The sequence below is a fragment of the Aptenodytes forsteri genome, unplaced genomic scaffold, assembly GCF_000699145.1.
Source record: "Aptenodytes forsteri isolate BGI_AS27 unplaced genomic scaffold, ASM69914v1 Scaffold61, whole genome shotgun sequence".
Classification (NCBI taxonomy): Eukaryota; Metazoa; Chordata; class Aves; order Sphenisciformes; family Spheniscidae; genus Aptenodytes; species Aptenodytes forsteri.
Genome location: NW_008794443.1, coordinates 5441766 through 5461223, shown reverse-complemented (window position 1 = coordinate 5461223; position 19458 = coordinate 5441766). Strand labels below are relative to the sequence as shown.

At 39.7% G+C, this 19458-nt stretch overlaps 1 protein-coding gene across 1 annotated transcript in view; it reads right to left on the bottom strand.

Annotated features, from left to right (window-relative positions):
- Nucleotides 1-19458, bottom strand: part of NME7 (NME/NM23 family member 7) — a 75010-nt gene that overhangs the window by 50883 nt on the left and 4669 nt on the right. The window contains exons 4-7 of the mRNA XM_009289801.1: nt 14839-14949; nt 12331-12381; nt 9205-9412; nt 5354-5459 (exon numbers count right to left, since the gene is read on the bottom strand). Coding sequence (XP_009288076.1) covers nt 5354-5459; nt 9205-9412; nt 12331-12381; nt 14839-14949 — 476 coding nt within the window. The remainder of the gene's footprint in view (nt 1-5353; nt 5460-9204; nt 9413-12330; nt 12382-14838; nt 14950-19458) is intronic.

Sequence of the window (19458 nt, the reverse complement as noted above, 5' to 3'; positions counted from 1 at the left end):
AAAACCACATTTCCACAGAATATCTCTTCCACTTGGGAAGAACCCACTCCTGCTCCTTTTGTTTTCTATGAAACTTAAATTTTAGTTGAAGAAAAATGTGGAAGACAGCACTGTAACTTATAATTTTTTTTTTTTTTATTACAAAAGAGGGACAAGGGTTTAACTTACCAGCAATGTTAGAACAAAATCTCAAGCTTAACACATACTAGGAGAACAAACCTGTCTGGATAGCCAGTCTCACATCTAGGAGCCCTCAAGACCACAGAGGCTTCCTTACCTCTAGGCAGGCCTTCCAGTTTGCATCAGGTCCAATGAAGTCCTGATTAGCGGGTTTGCTTTTCAAGTTTGTGGCACAGTTCTAGCCCCAAATTTGTTTTTGACAAAACTCTAACTTTATGAGAACCCATGTCTCAGCTTGGGAGTGCAGAAAAGGAGGGCAGGTTTTCACCTCTCAAGCTCCGTGCTGTAACCTAAGTACAAAATGTGAAATACAACAAACTTCTGACCTCAGTCTTCATAGCCTCATCGTCACTACTTTCATAGTTTTGTTCCCTGCTCATTTTTCAAAGGAATTAAGTAAAAGCCACATCAAAGACACTTTAAACCAGTCGTGAAATACCAAATTCTAATTCCTACAGCAAACATGACTAAACTGTTACACATAAATACATTAAAGTTAATCCCACCCAGTGATCTACAAGGTGCTATTCCTGCCAACAAAACAGTCGAGTCATAACTGTTCTCAGGGCATTAAGCTGAAGTTCATCCATTTTGGTGTATTTACAGTTTTGGCTTCTGAGCACTACTGCTAATACCTCCAGATCTAATAACATGAGAAGAATTACAAAAAGAGAATGTCTAAATGATTGCAACTGTGACCTTGTATCAGAAGCTCCATGCACAAGAAACAAGTGGGTTACAGAACACAGATCCACACTAAAACTCTCCAATTATTAAACAATTAAGCCCTACCCCTAATCAACACACTGAGGAGCTGTGCTTACTAGTTACCATCCTCCTCAACTGAAAACTGGTCTCAGGAGAAGAGAAGGAGGAGGCTAAAAGACACTGAAAAGCGTGGCAGATTCTAGAGGGGTCAAACCACATCGTGTCTCCCCGACACACCCCTGGTCAGAACAAGTCTGCATGGAGTAGCATCAGGTTGCTTTTGCATTCTTCCAGTTCCCAATAAAGAGGAATTAGACTGCTCTTGCAAACCCTCTTCAGAGTTAAAATACAACCACCTCACCACTGCCAACTTTCCAGCCAGCCAGGGAAGTGCTTCATCTCCACCGGGAGGAGCTGCTAGGGAATGAGCTAAAGCTGTCTAGTCCGGAGCACTAGGCTACATTGCCTTTAATGGCCTTCCCAGCTGTTTTCCCATCTCTGATCCTCCTCAGAAGATGTTATGCTGACACCAGACTGACAAAATAGCTATTGCCTTACTTCTTTAAGAGGCGCGTATGATACATGTTCCTAGAGGGCCGGCGATACCACCCCTCCAGCATTACCACCACCCTTGACAGCTGAAGTTAAACTTTGTATAACTCCCCTGACACCCTTTATCAGGCCCCAGGGTTCCTCTGCAGCCTGGCAGACACTTTCGATACTCCTGCTTACAGGACTTACACGTGCATGAGCTCTACGCCAGGTCCTGCTACAGGTGGTTGGGCTGCGCTGCTGCGGCTACCTAGCAACAGATGTTTCTGTATGCCCGTCAGGAGAGGGTCACCAAGGCCAGAGATAAAACCAACAGTAATTTTCCACTGCTTTGTCACTGAATAGGAACCCTATAAACCCTCTACGGTAATCAAAGTCAGTTTCTAAGAAAGGACTCTGTCCAAGAATTAACCAGTGTAAGCTAGAGACTAGATCCAGCCTTTTGACAGCAAGGTAAGCTCGCTGAAAAGCCTCCTAGCTTACAGCTGTGGTTAAAGCAAACCATCTTCCAGGATGGAAAAATAGAAGATTCTTCCTTCTAAGAATTAGTTATGCAGCGGACTCTGGAGGAAAAAGAAACACTGGGAAAAAGGACAGGAAAGCAAAATTCAAATCATGAATTTGGTCAAATGTTTCTGCAGAAAGAAGGACTAAAGCTCTGTATAAGCTCAAGTATGTAAGTGAAACTTCACATAATTGTAAATGTATAATGAACAGATTATATTCATGGTAATTAGATAATCAAGTTCAAAGCCTCAGCAGCGCATAGGAAATGGCAAAAAGGTTTATTTTTAGATACTCGATACTGAAAATTTGTGGAGCACAAATCAAATCTGCAATGCATAAGAGGCTCTGCTGCTTTGACCCACATAAATTCCTTTCCATGCCTCTGCCAAACCACCTTTTCACATTGATGGCCACACAGGATTTCCTTTCTTCTCCAGCTGCTGTGTTTCCACTTACATTCTCCCCACCAGAAACAGCAGGGTGTACAGCCACAGCTAGAAGCATTGTTGCTGGGGGTAAGCAAGGTGCTTATTTTTAAGACCGCGCAGTCTCCTACATGCAATTTTGCCAAAAGGGCAGCTCACTAGTTGCTATAGCACCTACTTCAACTGAGATACAGGAGATGTTGCTGGTATAACCAGAACGTCCCCGGTATCACTGAACACAGCTGCTAACAGCCGTTAAAAGGGAGATGAGATGAGCAGGGCCTCCCCGCTCTGTCACGGATCGCTGAGCCCAAATAGGTCAGCCCTTCCTTTCTCAAACGTTTTGCCTACAGATGCACAATCCATGGGGCCAGCCTGCTCCACTGCCATGTCTCTGCCCGCTAATCCCTAAAGCTGGGCTTCTCCCTTCTTGTCTGCCTGTTTCAGACAGGCAGCTGGGAGTTCTCCTGAGCAGATTGTTTGGTCTCCCCAAACCCTTTCAGCATGCTATTCCCTGACTCCAAAACAGTCTGCACAGGGAAGGAGGAATGGTGGCATTTCCATAGAGACAGCCTGCCACTGCCACATAGCATGCTCAAAACTTTAAAAGTTTTAAAATCTATAGGAGGCAAAAGCTATGTTCCTTCAACTTTAAAACGGGTAGTTTAATCGTAAGGGAGTAATTTCAGAATTAAGACTTCCAAAAACTGTTGCAAAGCTAGTGCACAGCTCTCTACTCTGTTGTGCATGGTTCTTCCAACCGTGACGATGCAAAGTGCTTTATAAGAAGACCAAGTGTACCAAAAGAGATGCCACTCGGTGATATTTTTGATGTTACTGACAAAAATAGGCTGAAGAAGAATATGAGAAAGAATAAAGACGACAGAAGAGGACAGGCTAAGAAAGCCAAATCCTCTCCCCTGCGACACTCCTGGCCCATTGGGCTGATGTTGGAGAGTTGGAACTAGTCCAGTTGCAATATGAAGCCACACCAGCGCTCTCAGCCAAAGAGGGAGGCCACCGCCCAGCCACAGTGACTCTTCCCTTCCCTAACTCCCTGTCAGAAGCCAGACTTCTGGGAAGTTTTGCAAGACCTCCTCAGTCTTATAATGTCTGTAAGAGATGCAGCACCTGTGGCTTTTGAAACATTCAAAGTAACATTGGAGAAAACAGGCAGGAACAACAGAGCTTCGTAAGGTAAAAGCATAGCTAGTCCCTGAATTCTATCATTCTTGGTATTAATTTAAAATTGATAAAACGCTTTGCTGACTTAGAAAAGAAAATTCAGTTTTTATTTCTTCATTCTCTTGAGGGTAGTAATCAAAGCTGTATGGACAGAGAATGCTCACACAAGGTATGCTTTGTCTTTCAAATTTTAGTTGCTGTTTGGCAGCTGTGGTCTGCCTTTCCAGCCCTCTGTGGTGTGAGAGAAAGGACTACATTGTGGATATTAAACTCAACTTTAGTCCAGTCTTTCTAGTGCTCACATTGCAAAGCTGAGTGTGCGCTTACATTTTCTGTTTATCTGTACCCCTACCTCTTTCTCTCTCTCACCACCCCCACCTCCTCCAGACACTCACACTCCCAGAGGGGAGTGCAAACAGGGCCAGAATTTGTCCTTTGGTAATTCAGAAAAATTCTGAGGTTCAAGAAAAAAGAAAGAAAGTAACAGACAGGGCACACTGAAATCTACAGAAATTAAGAAGATTAAAAGTAGGAAGGGACAACCTGAGGTCACTAAGAGAGAGTCTGAGGCCCCATATGTAATAGAAATTATATCTTAAGTATACGAAAGCACAGCCCAAGCCATCCACTTTGCTATTTTCACAATCAAATTAAGGACCTTAACAATCCTGCCACGGAAAAGTTTGTCCTCTGCAAACATTTAGCTAGGTAAGATCATAGTCCCAGCTGCTGCCCATGTTTCTGTAAAAGAAACATCACTCTGTCTTTGCTGCATGGCAGACTTATCGGTAGCAGATACCATGCAAGGCCTCAAAGAGATAACAGGCATATTATCAGCAGTGAGTGTGAGAGACTTTCTTGTGAAAGCCATTTTTTTTCAGCAAGCTCTCCAGACATCCCACTTGAGGTGTGAAAGGCCTGGAAACTGCTACGGCCACTTCTGCTGTTTCCATTTCAGCTATCCACAGAGAAGTGATTAAAACGTTGCAGTGTGCTCTGCATCCTACTAAGAAAAATCTCAATGCTTTCACATGGCAATGTTTATTCTGCACTCAAAAATACTGTTGCAGTGCCAGAGCCAAAATATTTTACCGCACTCACTGCTCCTACACATGCTCCTGTATCTAAGTACAAGACACAAAAGTGAGATTATTTTTGCATGGTAACAGTTGGGCATTAAACATTTCCAATACTCATGTGGTGAGCTCACAGGGCATTCTCCAGCACAGAAAGCATCATGAAGTCCAACAAATGCTTTAGGTCTTTGGCTCACTTTCCTAGAGTAAACAAGTCTTCTACTTTCCATCCCCACTGCATTTAACAGAACAAGATTCATATCAGCACAAATCTCCCTTTGCGAGTAGTTTTAATGCAATGTGTTACTGGGTGAGTGGAAGGTCCTGCAATATGGCCAGGTGTCCTGCTTTCACCCTGCTGTGAGGATGCTAACCTCCAGCAGATGAGTGTGGTGGGCAGACAGGAGCAAGGACATGGTAAGCTGTCACAGTAAGATTCATCAAACCTCATGTATATTTTTATCCTTCTTTTTTTCACCTCTCTCTTCTTATTCTGAAATTAACAAGTATCCACATGGAAAGCACACGACCCACTCCACATGGAACTGAACTGCAGAAATACTAAAGGTGTATGAAAGACAATGTATCTGTATACTTTTGCATGTACTATGAAATATACCCTGTGCTCTTGCAGTCTGATTCTCCCAAAAAGGGCACAGGAATGATCATGGATACAATGAAGCACACATTGCTTTCACCTCCACTATCTGCATTGCTTACCTTCATTAACTGCATGAGGCTTAATAATGCAACAAGTACAGTTTGTGAATTTTGCACTGTTGACTGGTCCGCGACCTCCACTGGAGGGAAAGAACAACTCCAGCTCCTGAAAACAATTGTAATTAAATACATTTTAGATTGATCTAGCTGCATACATCAGCTTTTATCATAAGTAACAACATCTGAAGTATCCATAATCACAGAAGATAAACCTTAATTATAGATTTTTGTGCTACAAATGCTTTTTCCCTATAATATTATCTCAAATATATCTTTCCCTCTCTGGCACCATTGCTACAATCATAAAAGCAAGATTTGAATATTTCTTGCAATGTCTTTCTTTTCATTTCTGCAACACAATCCGTTTCCATTCAGAGCATTCAAAATGCTGCTGCCACAATCATTTGGTAGAGGTGTTCCCAGCTTTCTGAATTCTCTCTCTCTTTCCTCAGTATCTTTCCCAAATCCACTCCCATATACACATATTTTATCTTCCCTCTTTTCACATCATCTATTCCACTATATGAGCAAAAATGCAACTACCATCCATTTTTCACTGTTTTCTCTCCATATAGAAAACTGACCTCCATCTCATTTGTTTACAATTTTTCCCTTTGTCTTAAACAACTAAACTTTCTCTAAAATTGTTGACTCACTCCTCCTGCCTTATTGACTCTATTTTTTTTTTTAATCTTACTGAATTGAAGCTGATGAACTCAATTGCTCTGATTTCTGGGATGAATCAAAAGAACCTCTTTGCCTCCAATCACTTCCTTTCCTCCCACCATCACTACTACTCAAGTATCATATAGCTTGGGTCTTAGACCATATTGGAGTGAGCTTGACAGCCAGGTTTCTTTCCTCAGTGTATTTTTTCATTGTTCACTGCCAGCTTCACACTTTTTCCATACCATTTATTCACATATGTTACACAATCTGCCAATTAACATTAGTCAAATGCTCCAAACACAGATTTCATTTCAGACCTATTGGTCAAATTCAGTAAAAGAATTGATAAATTTCTATTTAAGGGAAATAATAACATCCTGGAAATACTACTACCAAATCTATCTGATTTTTTTCCTGTGTAACAGTAGCAGTGCTAAAGGCCATTTCCTGGAATTGTCTCATTTAATTTATTAGCTCAATTCAGACGGAATAGACATAGCTATCTCCCAGTCTTCAGCTCATGGCACTCTGACGATTCCTGTAATCCTTACTTGAACAATTATAGAATTCAAACTAGTGGATCTTTCAATAGAAGGGACTATCTGATTTTTTTCCTGTGTAACAGTAGCAGTGCTAAAGGCCATTTCCTGGAATTGTCTCATTTAATTTATTAGCTCAATTCAGACGGAATAGGGATTGGTCTTTGCTATTTTTCAGTTTTTGGCTCTTTGCCGTTTGCTGTAATCCTTACTTGAACAATTATAGAATTCAAACTAGTGGATCTTTCAATAGAAAGGAAAATGGTTTTTGTTTTTCTCCTAGCAAATAACCCACATTTTAAGTGGGCATATCTGAGACAAAAGGGTTCATTTCCTACATCCTTCTACTGATAAAATGCTGCATGCTTCAAAGACCTTGTCCCACTCTGTTAACTAATGTTTACTCTAAAAGAAGCATCCAGGAAAAGGCAGCAAAATATTTACAATATTTAATACTTTGTTTTATCCATTAAAAGTCATAAAAGTAAAGTAACTAAATAATGCTGAAGGACTAAGATAATGAAATGCCAAACTATAACCAAGTGGAGCCTTAAAAAGAAAATTCTTTTCCTTTCCTGCTCTTCCTGATCTAAAGAAATTCCAAAATTTGGCCTGCATAGAGACACCAGCTTAGAGTATACCACAGGCATACTTTCACTTGTCATTTAGCCCCCAAAAGAACAACGCAGTCTTTCACACTAACTGTTCAGTTTACAATACATTCATTAAATGTGGCTGAGACTTCAGTTCTCCTTCAGAAAAGTTTGTTTAGGTCCCTTTATCTTATATTTCTTTCTTTTCAGCAAAGCTTCTGCAAGGTGCAGCCAACTAGGTTCCATGGCAACTGCTATACAGCCATATAATACTGGGCCTACTAAATTAAAAAAGGCACAGGGGTACTAAATTCACAATTTTGGTTGATTTATTGAAGGTTGGTATCAGTAACACCACAACAATACACACATCTGAAAAAATTCAGCAAAATAATCCCACGGTCATAAAAATGCTGCAGATGAATGGGGCCTTCAAACAGCATTTCAAAAATAATGAAATGCAAAAAGAACAACAAACTTAAGCCAAAGCACATACTTATGCTTCTAATAAAAATTTTATGCTAATAGATACTCTTTCCTGCACTCTCAGTTCAAAAGCTGGCACAGTTGTCATGGCAGTACACAGGAACAAAGAGAAACTTTCACCCTTATCTATGAAGACATCTAGCTGTTTAACCAGAACTACAAAGATTTTTCTGACTGTAATTCCTCTTCATTAGAAAAGATCAATTTCGTCCAAACTCTTTCTGACTCTGTACCATCTTCATCAAGTCTGCCAGCAGAAAAAGTACTTCAGGTCCAGCATATGATTTCTTGTCAAAACCAGAGGCACACGGAGAGGATCCAGCAGCCCAGGCACGGTGCAGATAAGCGAGATGAGTGCTTGACCAGCAGAAAACTGCCTTCACTTTGCAGTTAGCTTCCTATGCCACGCAGTCTAACAGCCAGCCAGAAGAAGAGGCTGACGAGATCCGTCCTCACCACCAGGATATAGTCTCTACGTATATCTTCTAGTCTACAGTACTTGGCAGCTTATTAGGTATTCCGGGGCACGTCTCTCTCCAGCTGTGCTATAGCAGCTGTTCCAATTTAAATAGAGGAAAGACTAGGATCAAGGAAGCAACAACTGGTATCTTTTCCCTGCTGGTCCAGAGCTAAGATACCACAGCACAATACCAATCAATCATAGAATCATAGAATCATTGAGGTTGGAAAAGACCTCTAAGATCATCGAGTCCAACCATCAACCCAACACCACCATGCCCACTAAACCATGTCCCGAAGTGCCTCATCTACTCGTCTTTTAAATACCTCCAGGGATGGGGACTCAACCACTTCCCTGGGCAGCCTGTTCCAATGTTTCACCACTCTTTCAGTAAAGAAATTTTTCCTTACATCCAATCATCAGGTAAACCTTATTCTTCCCACCATTTATCAGCATATCTACCCCACAACAACACCCACAAATAGTCACCTCAATTCTGTAGAAATGCTAGTAATACCTATCACTCAGTCCCAGGGTTTTTTTCTTAGCACTAAGGAAAGACACACTGCAAACAAAGCAAAAGAGAACCAAACTCCTTAAAGCCAAGCCCACTGTATTACCTCTCAAAACACAAAGCACTACAAAGTGGCCTGTTTTCATAATTATTCATTCTGAACAATAACAGCAGAGGAAAGTAGGCTGCAGGCAGAGGACTAGTGAGGACTGTGGAGGAGAACAGATAAGCAAAACACAGCAGGGCACAAAAGGATTTAATTGTTTAATCCCTTTCTTTTTATGACCAACATTGGTAGGCTATAGGTAGATTACACAGACTGTGCAATTAACTCAATGTTTGTGATGTACAGAAGACATTAAAAAACCAGGCATGCTCTCCTGACCAAAGTGCCCACAGTTCCCCTTCGTGACAGAAAGAAACAAGATTTCTGTTTTCAGACAGTTTATTTTTCCATGCTAAAAAGGATCCATGAAGAATATTTAAACTAGTTCTGAATGCAAGTGGGGAAAAAAATGAGGAATTCCTGACCCAGCCGTTACCAGATAAAGTAAAAATAAACCTCAGTCAACAAACAGTCAAAAACTTACTTGAGCAGCTGAAGCAACCGAATCTGGGCCATGAGCTGCATTTCTTAGGCCATCATGTCCAAAGTTCGCTCTAATGCTGTCTGGTGCATCAGTCTGAGCCACTGCAGAGTTTGCTGGCCCCAGTAATGTTTTCCATTTACAAACTGCATCATCTCCTAAGATTTCCATACCAACAATGGGACCACTTGTTATAAACTGGAGAAGCTCACTGCAAAATGGAAACAGTACATGGTGATCCACACTACAAATTAAAACCAACAAAACTATATGATCCAGTGGAGATGCTCAGAACTCAACTTGATGAGGCCTTGAGCAACCTGATCTAACTTTGAAGTTGGCTCTGCTTTGAGGAGGAGGTTGTATTAGGTCATGTGCAGACATTTCCTTCTTATTATGGTTGTAGAAAAAGAACCAGACAATACAAACTCACTCAAGCTACTCTGTAGTATGTTAGATTTCAAAAGAATTTTTAAAAGATCAGTACTGGCAACAGCAAAACAGACCCTGCTAACCGTTTGTCTGACAGGAACGATTCCTAAGCATGTCTCTCCTGCTCAGCAGGATTTCAGGATTCTCACACATGAGCTGTGTGTGTTCCCCACCGACACAACTTCAGCACTGCTGTCAGGATGGATTGCTCCACTGCCCCATCAATCTCTCCCGTGGATTTTGCCCAGCCAAAATCCGAAGTGGGAGAGAAGGGAGAAGCAAGATTTGGAAAGTCTGCGGGGGAGAGGGGACTGAACCACAAAGTGAGTTATCACATCCTGGCATAAGCAGAAGTCAACTGATTTTAATGGGATGAATCTGAGTAAGGAGAAGAGATTGTCAGGAGCAGCCTGCCTCCTGTCCTGACCACCTCATTTACACAGAAAACAACCACCCAAAATTGGAAACCCAAACATTCTATTTAAAAACTAAACAAAACACCATAACTATGATTCTATATCTTTACAAAACATGCATACCAAGAAGCCTGCCTTTTCACTGTGTAGTCTGGACAGAACCAAAGGAGAAAGTTGACTCAATGCTTTTTGTACTACTTTCTTAAAAAAAGAGCTTTACACAATTATAATTGTGGATGTGTATGCTTCTCCAACCATCTGCTTCCTCTCTCCCGTGGATTTTGCCCAGCCAAAATCCGAAGTGGGAGAGAAGGGAGAAGCAAGATTTGGAAAGTCTGCGGGGGAGAGGGGACTGAACCACAAAGTGAGTTATCACATCCTGGCATAAGCAGAAGTCAACTGATTTTAATGGGATGAATCTGAGTAAGGAGAAGAGAGTGTCAGGAGCAGCCTGCCTCCTGTCCTGACCACCTCATTTACACAGAAAACAACCACCCAAAATTGGAAACCCAAACATTCTATTTAAAAACTAAACAAAACACCATAACTATGATTCTATATCTTTACAAAACATGCATACCAAGAAGCCTGCCTTTTCACTGTGTAGTCTGGACAGAACCAAAGGAGAAAGTTGACTCAATGCTTTTTGTACTACTTTCTTAAAAAAAGAGCTTTACACAATTATAATTGTGGATGTGTATGCTTCTCCAACCACCTGCTTCCTAATGATCATTTATGCAATGCTCAGTGGGCAAGAAGAGAAGAGAAATCCTACTAGTTCTTTGCTAAAGGAACAATATTAAAACTATAAAAAGTTACATAAACATAAAGAAATCACACAGGGAAAAGCTATTGGAACCCAGGTTCTTTTGGTCAGAGACTGCTTGTTTAGGATACAGTTAAATGGCTTACACATACATACAGCCAAGAAAAAAAGCAATTTCTACAGCACTGCTTACTGTGCAGACTAATCCTGAATATTAAATACATTTTAAAAATTAAATTCTTTAATACGAAAAACATTCTTTTCCAAACAAGTCAAATTGCTATTTTTCCCTACTATTCACTAGACTTACATTGACTAGTGAACTTGCAAACTAAATCTGAATTTAAAGACAAGTAATACAATGCTAAATATAAATGAGTCAGAGATTTTGCATTTCACTGCCTTGAATATTCTTGTTCCATTTGATTTGTAATGCTTTATAACTATTTGTTTCTAATTTAGAGAAAAATCCTATACAGAAGATGTAGCCAATAGGACTGTAGGATGGGAGACAGGCACATCACAGTGGACAAAGGCTACAGTTCCTCAGCTAATTACCATTAGGGTAGACAGACATCTGTGAAATAACACTACAGGCAAAATTCTTGCTTATTTATCACCATATTCAAGCAGGCTAACTCAGCAAAGAAAAGGCAATTCTAAATCTTCCTCTGATCTCCAACATGGTCAGACATAGCCTGGGGCCACGTCTCTATGAAGGGCTTGCGTTTGGACCCACAATAAATCAGTTGCTGTTGCAGGAGAGCAGCTGGCAGATCCTAATACTCAAGCACTTCATGACAGTACTGAAACCAGGTCTTATGACCAAGTCAGTGCAAACTCAGGTTCCAACATGGCTGAAAAACACAAGGCAGAGCTGCATCCTCTTCCTAAAAGAGGCAGACTGCCAAATCCAGAGGGAGGAAAAGAAAGTTGTTTGTTGGCACTTTCAGGCAAAGTAGAAACGACACAATCTATGGGTCACAAGCATCAATCTGGTCAGTTATGGAAAGACTAAGGTTTTTCATGTTAGGTGGAGCAGTCTAGTGTTGTGGAAGTTTGACATTTTGTCTAAGGGTAACAGTACAGTAAATAACTGCCCATGCACTATTCTTTCAGTTACCTATGATTTGGGGTACTTGCTACCAAATCAATTCTCACAGTTAAGCGTTTCCCCAAAATTCTCATTACCTGCAAGCTCCACCCTGATCCTGAAGATGCTCCTTCTCTTGGCTTTGAAGTTTCGCCTTGCTAGGAGCATTTTCACTTCTGAGAGACCAAAGACATTCTCCTGATATCATCAGGCTGTAAAGAGTGTGAGTTAAACCCTGAATAGCTGAAATAAGGATCTGTCCCTGGAGGAAGATGAACAAGGTGCATACTTTGCAAAGGGCTCCACTCAACTAAGACACGTTCTGATTTTCCCATGGTCCTGCAGTACCAAATATTGTAAATGAATCCTGTGCGTTCAATAAAAAAGCTTAATACATGTCAAGGTGAAATTGATATACCTACTTATAAAAAGGTTTTGATTGATGGTCTACGTAGAAATCAGCTGCTTCTTTTCTGGAAGAGTAAAAAGACACAGATACAGATGTATAGATACAGATATATATATACACACACACATATATATAAATCCCCCTGAAAACCACAAATTATCTTCTGATTTTTTCTGCTCTCCATGATTTTGCTCACTTCAAGCCGTGCTCTTTACTAAAAGAAATGACCTGCATGTTTTTCAAGTAACAGATTCCAAGTATGAACAAAGGCACGATTCTGTCATCTGCAATGGAACTTTTCACATCTCTCTCCCATTTCCAGTCCAGACTTAAGCCCAATATTGCCAGAGGAAAGAAATAACCTCAAGAAGAACCTAAGAAGAATTTAATTTTCCTAACCCTGACAAATATTTGAACAGTCACAGCTTTCTCCAGCTTTTTTATCAAAATGACCACCTGCTCATTGGAACTGAATAATTCCTGGTTTGTTGCTTTCAGTTCAGTGTAAGTATGAGCCATTCAAAATTCAAAAGATTTTGATTGACCATACAGCTAATATGCTTTCCTTCCATTTCATAACTAAGGCAGTAACATGATTTAAAAATTATGCTAGTCACAGGAACTCTTGCAATCTCAAGCTTCAAACCTACACTCTGCAAACAGCCTAAAGTTTTTGCTTACAATTCACTATTTCACCAGAAAATCCTCTTCTGAAACTAATTCACCAAATAATTTTGGAAAGCAAATATGAAAAAGGTATGCAAACAGATTAAGTATTATCATTTCTGAATGCAAAGAAATATTTGAGGGATGTATTTCAGAAACAAATTGAGCTCTACTACTCAGTTAAGAATTCCTATTGCAATAAATACGAAACTGCAGCTGTGCTATATAACAGTTCCTTTTTCATTTCACCTCTCATTAGTTCTCTGCTTTTAAAGAATGGAAAACAGTGTTCATTTGGGAATAATAGACTGAATTGACATATGATTAAATGAAGAGACTAGAGAGCTGACCTATCAAAGCAGGTGCCTGCCCTCACTTTCATATCTTGGCTACGATTTTTACAGAAAGCATGAATCTACTTAACAGTGATTGCCAGACTAATGTCAGTAATAATCCCTTTAAAGAAAGCAGTAGATGATGATGCTGGTTTGAACAAGCATGCCTGCGGAGATCTAAGGGTACAAGACTTTGGCAAAGCCATAGTTCTATCATTTTAAAATGGCACAGTCCCAAGAAACAGAGTATATAGTACGCAGAGAAACCACAAATACTGAAAACATTATTTTAAATATATCCAGTATCACAGCCCAATCTTGTATAATTGAAAATAATTATTAATAAGCACAAGACAAGCAGAAATTTTTATATAGCAATAGGCAATAAAAGGTCAAGTCTTAAAGTTTCTTCCCTTCAGTATGAGTTAAGTCTAAAGCACATGACTTGGCTCAACAGTTCAAGTTCTCAGACAGACACTGAAATAAAGAACCACCCAACACAACACTTTAGAATCAAATCTCTCAGATTGCAAGAGAGCAAGCCAAAAAAAGCTGGCTTGAAAGAGACTGTGAATTGTGAATCAACATTAGAAACCTGATTGAACTCACAAACTGCAGTTGTTTGAGGGAGGATCTGGGGCCAGTATCATCAAACATTGCAGCAGGTGAATGCAGAGACAAGAGGAGAAAGTCACATAGTTGTTTTATCAGTATTTCAGAAAGCCAAAAAGGTTTTGAGGTAGGGGAAAATTGTTCCTGACCTCACACAGAAACCATAAGAACACATGAAAGTGGTATTATGTAAGACAGATAGCTTTTCTTTTCAAAGACACGTTGTATATGAACAGGTTTGGCAAAGCAGCAATGGAGAAATAGTGCAGTAACTTCGGGGAAGTCTTCTAGGGTAAATTAATTATGTTTTGTTTCCTCTGCAGCATGCCTTTTTTTAAATCTTGTGGCTCAATGAGATAAGTGGAGAACAGTGAAGGTTGGGGGGTGATTAGGAAGATGCATGAGTAAAATCTGTTCAACCCTGCAACAACATCAGAAGATCACTTGCTTTGCCTGGGACCTCGTCATTAAAAAGCAAACAAGTTTGGGTTCTGAGAGCACAAATTAAGACAACGGATTTACTGAGAGCAAACCAACCAACTACTTTAAAGACAACGCTGTTATAATCAGCAATATGGTTTGTATCAGGAAGCCATGAGGTGAGGACATAAAGACATCTCAGTAGTAAACACTGCCGAATTGCTAAAGCTATGGTAATCACCTTGGATTCATACAGAGGCATTACATATTTAATCACCCATACTCATTTGAACAGAACTTTTTAATACTTAGCTTAATTCTCTACATGCTTTCAGAAACCTACATGATTATGAAACTGATGAGTCTTCCCTCTATTACTCACTGGAATGAATTCGATGTGTGGAACAACACAGGATAGCTTCAGAGAACGTCCTTAACTGCAAAAATAATATTTAGATACAATAGAGCTAACCTTAAAAATTCCTTACCTTGAAAGCACCATCATTTTAGCCTTAGTTATTGTAAATCCTGCATTTGTAATGATATCAATTAATTCTCCAATCTTGGGCATTGCATCAGGTTTAATCAAAGCCAGCGTTCTGGGGGGGGAAAAAAAAAAAAAAGAGTAGAGAGATACAGCCAACACTACTTTCCTTACAGCATTTGGTGTGCATGTTGAGTTCACATTCACACAAAAAAACATCACATCAAAGAGAAATTCTGCCACAGTCAAACATCCTAGTCCCAGTGTCTCATCAATTTCTATGCTGTTCTTGAATGCCTGTGCAAGGCATTATTCTGATAAGAACGAGCTTTGCACATTACAATTTCCTCAGCTTTCTAACCCAAGTTGGCCCACAGTGTTCCACCAGCAGTCATTATTTACTGGCTTCTCCCTTCACTCTCAGAGCAAACAATTTGACCACTTCTTCCTTAGCTAGTGTGTATCTCTACAGCTCCTCACTCATGGCTCTGGGTTAGAATACAACTGATTTGTTAATGTCTCCCTACACTTGCTCAGCTCACTTTTTTCCTAATGTTAATCATTACGTACATAAAAATGAAGCTGTTAAAATTCTCTATTTAAAATACTACTTAAACATGTGCCTCTTCCATAAAACTCAATGTGAAATGATTGTTTTATTATTACTTTTAAAATATTTGAAGGCCTCAGTGAGAAGAAGGTCCTATTGTGCTTGGTACAGTACAAACACTTCATGGTATACAATTTGCATGCCAAATAGCTGACACTGTTAATAGACACAATAAAAGGTTGGCAGAGGAGGTATTACGTCTCTTATACTGACTGACAGCTACATTCTAAGGGAGACCAACCCAAAAAATCTCTACACTCTCCCCCACATCTTTGTTTCCAAGTACATCCTGTCTTCTCGATAATTATCTTTTTATACTGTACATCCCCAAGGCCAGGACTGTTTTATTAGTGTGCTTTGCATAGCACCAAGTACATCATCAGCACTAAACATATTATTAATTAAAAATAACAAGCACAAAAAGAAGGTCTGTAAAATGGCATTTTCTATTTGCATTCATCTTGAGGTGAGTCAGCTTCAAATGTGCTCAGCTTACAAATCAACAGATTTATTCAACCCCGCATCTCAGAAACTCCACGTCTCTAACAATCCTAAAGAGCTCTTTCCATCTTTTACACTGTTTCCAATAATGAAGGCTACCCAAGATAGATTTTTTTTTTTTTTAATTGCAGTACTTCCCTAAGTGAAAGGCAAATAATTGCAAATTTCTCTTTTTATATACCAGCATAGCATGGAAAGCAGCCTTTAGGTTAGCAGCAATATATTCTAGCCAGGGCAAATATTCTGAGGTTACAGGAGATGGATGAACTTCCACTACATTTACTTTGAACCTTAAGTGATCGCAGATTGACAGATGCTTTGGGAACAGACAGACTACCAATTTCACAGCAAATCTAAAGGAAGGGAGGTGTTAGGACGGGGAAATGTAAAGAGGAAGATCTGAACGTACGTGACATTTCATCTGAAATTAAGGGATAGACATAGATGACCTTCAGAGCTCAGAAACAAAGAGAGATTTTCTCAAGCATCAGGAAGCTTGTATATATGGACCAGCTTAGGCCCAGATCCTTTGGGAAATATGACACAAAAAGACTGATGAACTAAAGGTGTAGCCAGAAACTGCATGAGAGTAGTCAACCAAGCCTATGCTTGAGTCCATTGCAGTGCAAACTAAAGTTGGTTTAGCCCTATCTTCAGATCAGGAAAGGCTGACCTCTGGCCAACATTCAACACAGTTCGCCAGCATACTCCATGCAGCCTACGGCCTGTAGCCTGTTCCCCTCTTCTCCAAGGATTTCACAGCTCCACCTCATTTCATGGTATTATTTATTTATCACATGACAGGGTGTGCCACGTGCATCGAGGCACATGAGGGGGAGCAGCTGCATGCTTGACCGATGACTTGTACCCACCCAGACACACAATGCATGACCTGCATCCTGGCATAAGAGGTTCTCAACTCTGTTGTTTACCACAAACAGTAAGGATCAAACCACTGGAACGAGATCTCCAGTGCCGTTTGCATTTCCTTGAGGAATACTTTTTTGAATCTATGTTATTACACAGGCTATCTGAGACAGACTGCTAATGCTAGAAATAAATTGTCCCTTACTTTTCTAATTTCAACCTTTCTAGTAAAACTGTAATTCCTACCAATATGTAATGAAATATTGCATTATGAAGCCATTTACCTAGAAGACATTAATAAAAACTGCAATGAGCAACTCTTACAACATCTTTTCCCTAACACTGATATATAAACTTTAACATTTCAGTGTGAGCTTCTCAGAGGTATGCAGGATAAGAAAAGTATAATTCAGGATGCTGAAGACTGTTTCTGAGATCAGATTTTGATTCATGTGCCCTATTTTTAGTTTTAATTGGGAATATATTTCTTGTGGTTTGACATGATGCAGTCTGCAAAGTACAGTCTGAAACAGTTTTATGTCTGGGAACAAAGGAGAAAGAATGAAAATTAAGCTCATTTGCTTACATTTTCAGAGGGACTGTACAACAGTACTGCAATGACTACTGAAACAATAGAAGATGGGAACTGATCAAAGGAATGGTGCACAAAGCATGCTGTGACTATGCTTTTGAGATCTACTTATTTCTAATAATAGGACTGTTGCATGTACAGTAGCTTATGTTTTGTAGGGGAAGAAACACTGATTATGTCAATGACTAGAAGCCTAAGAATAACATATCTCAATCAAAAAAGAATTCAAATACTTCTGGTTGAGACACAAGCTTTCTAACACCATTTTCAAAACCAGTGACATTAACTGACTCTAATTTTTGTCTAGTTAGACAGGACGCACTAGGCAGACAAATGTTTACCTCAGGTTACAACCACCCAGGATCACAAGTGAAAGACTACAGAAACAGAAATCCCTGTCCCACGCCAGTGATTCCTTATGTGGTACACTGTAAGTAAGCACATGCTTACTTACCCATTTTAGTCACTGTTTGTGATGGTTTCCTTATGATACACTGGGAGGGGAGCAGGGAAGAACACCACTCAAATATGGCTGTATTTAAAAACTGACCCAAGACTTAAGAAAAGTAGGTGTAGAAATTGAAACTCCATAGAACTGTCTTAATAATTTTAGCCTAATTCTAGAAAGGGCCTGAGCAAGTCTAGCCTCTTTTTACACACGTATTTTGTACCTCACGTACCTAGAATTGCATTCACTTGCTTTACGGACAAAAACAAAGGTCCCTAATTCAAAACATTCAAGATTTTTTATATACATTCTTCAGTCCCCCTCAAAGGCCTTTGCTGAGCCTGTCTGCATACATATTCAGTGACCAAAGAACATATTTCCAAAGTCAAACTAAACTGCTGATAATCCTGTACAGCACAAAGGCAAGATGGGGAAACATTCTGCCTCATACAACATCCTTAAAATTATTAATAGAATTCCAACTACAGATTATTTAGGAATTATCACGTATTGCAGAAATCTTACTACATCTATTTAACTAATAACTGCTGTAAAACCTGCTAGGAACGGGCCAAAAAGACAAATACCTCATATGCAACTGTTTTGCCCAAGGACTCTTTTAATATGACCCTGTTTACCCAGTTAATATGACTCTGTTTACCCAGTGAAAGCTTCTGTGAAGAAACTGGATTTAAGACCCCTTGCCTGTTTAAGACACCTTTCACTATGTTCCTTTGGGCTATTCTGAATATGTAACACCACTTGCATATCTATGTTATCTTTCAGCCAACATTCCTAAAATGTTTTCCAAACTGCTGACATGTCATAAATTCCCTTCCTTCCTTTTGTAGAGCAGACAGAAATTCACCCCCTCCCAGGACCACTTCATTGACATAACTATAGTGTTGCTGTATAGACGGCAACTTCCCTTACAAGAAGAAAATGTCATTTTATCACACGCTGCCTTTTCTTGGTATAACTGCATCAGCACCAGGGCTTATGCTAGTTTAGGCAGAGCAGGAGATACACAACTATAAAAAGTTACATTGATATAAAAACCATAAACAAGACAGATGTAATCTACCCAAGGCTCCACTGAGGAACAGAGAGAGTAGCCACATATACAGAAGCCGTCCTCTGATGCTCTCCACCTCCTTTGCTACTCTTCCACCATGCCCAACCCCAACTTGGAGAAAAATTACCAGGAGAACTCCTTCTGGAAATGTATTATGACAGTAATTTCCACGGCAATGTTTTTGTGAGGTTAAGACAAAGATGTGTGTTAAAACTTGCAACTCTTCCTGTATGTCTGGTTATGTACAACTCTCCAAAAAGAGTTCAAAATAAGCCCAGTTAGCAGGAGGAAGCAAGAATGTAGGCAAATAGGGCTCACTGGAACATCATACCTAAGAAAATATTCTGTGTTCTTTTCAAAAAAAGCTGGAGCAAATTATCAAAATTTATTAATTTGCAAATTCAGAGATTACCTGCACTGCAGTCAAACCAGATTTAAAATCCATGTAAACTAATCGTATTGTCATTTTATTAAGTCTCTCCTGATATTTTTGTTCTTGGATGGGCTCTTAAAGTCTTTTCCAAAGCAAGT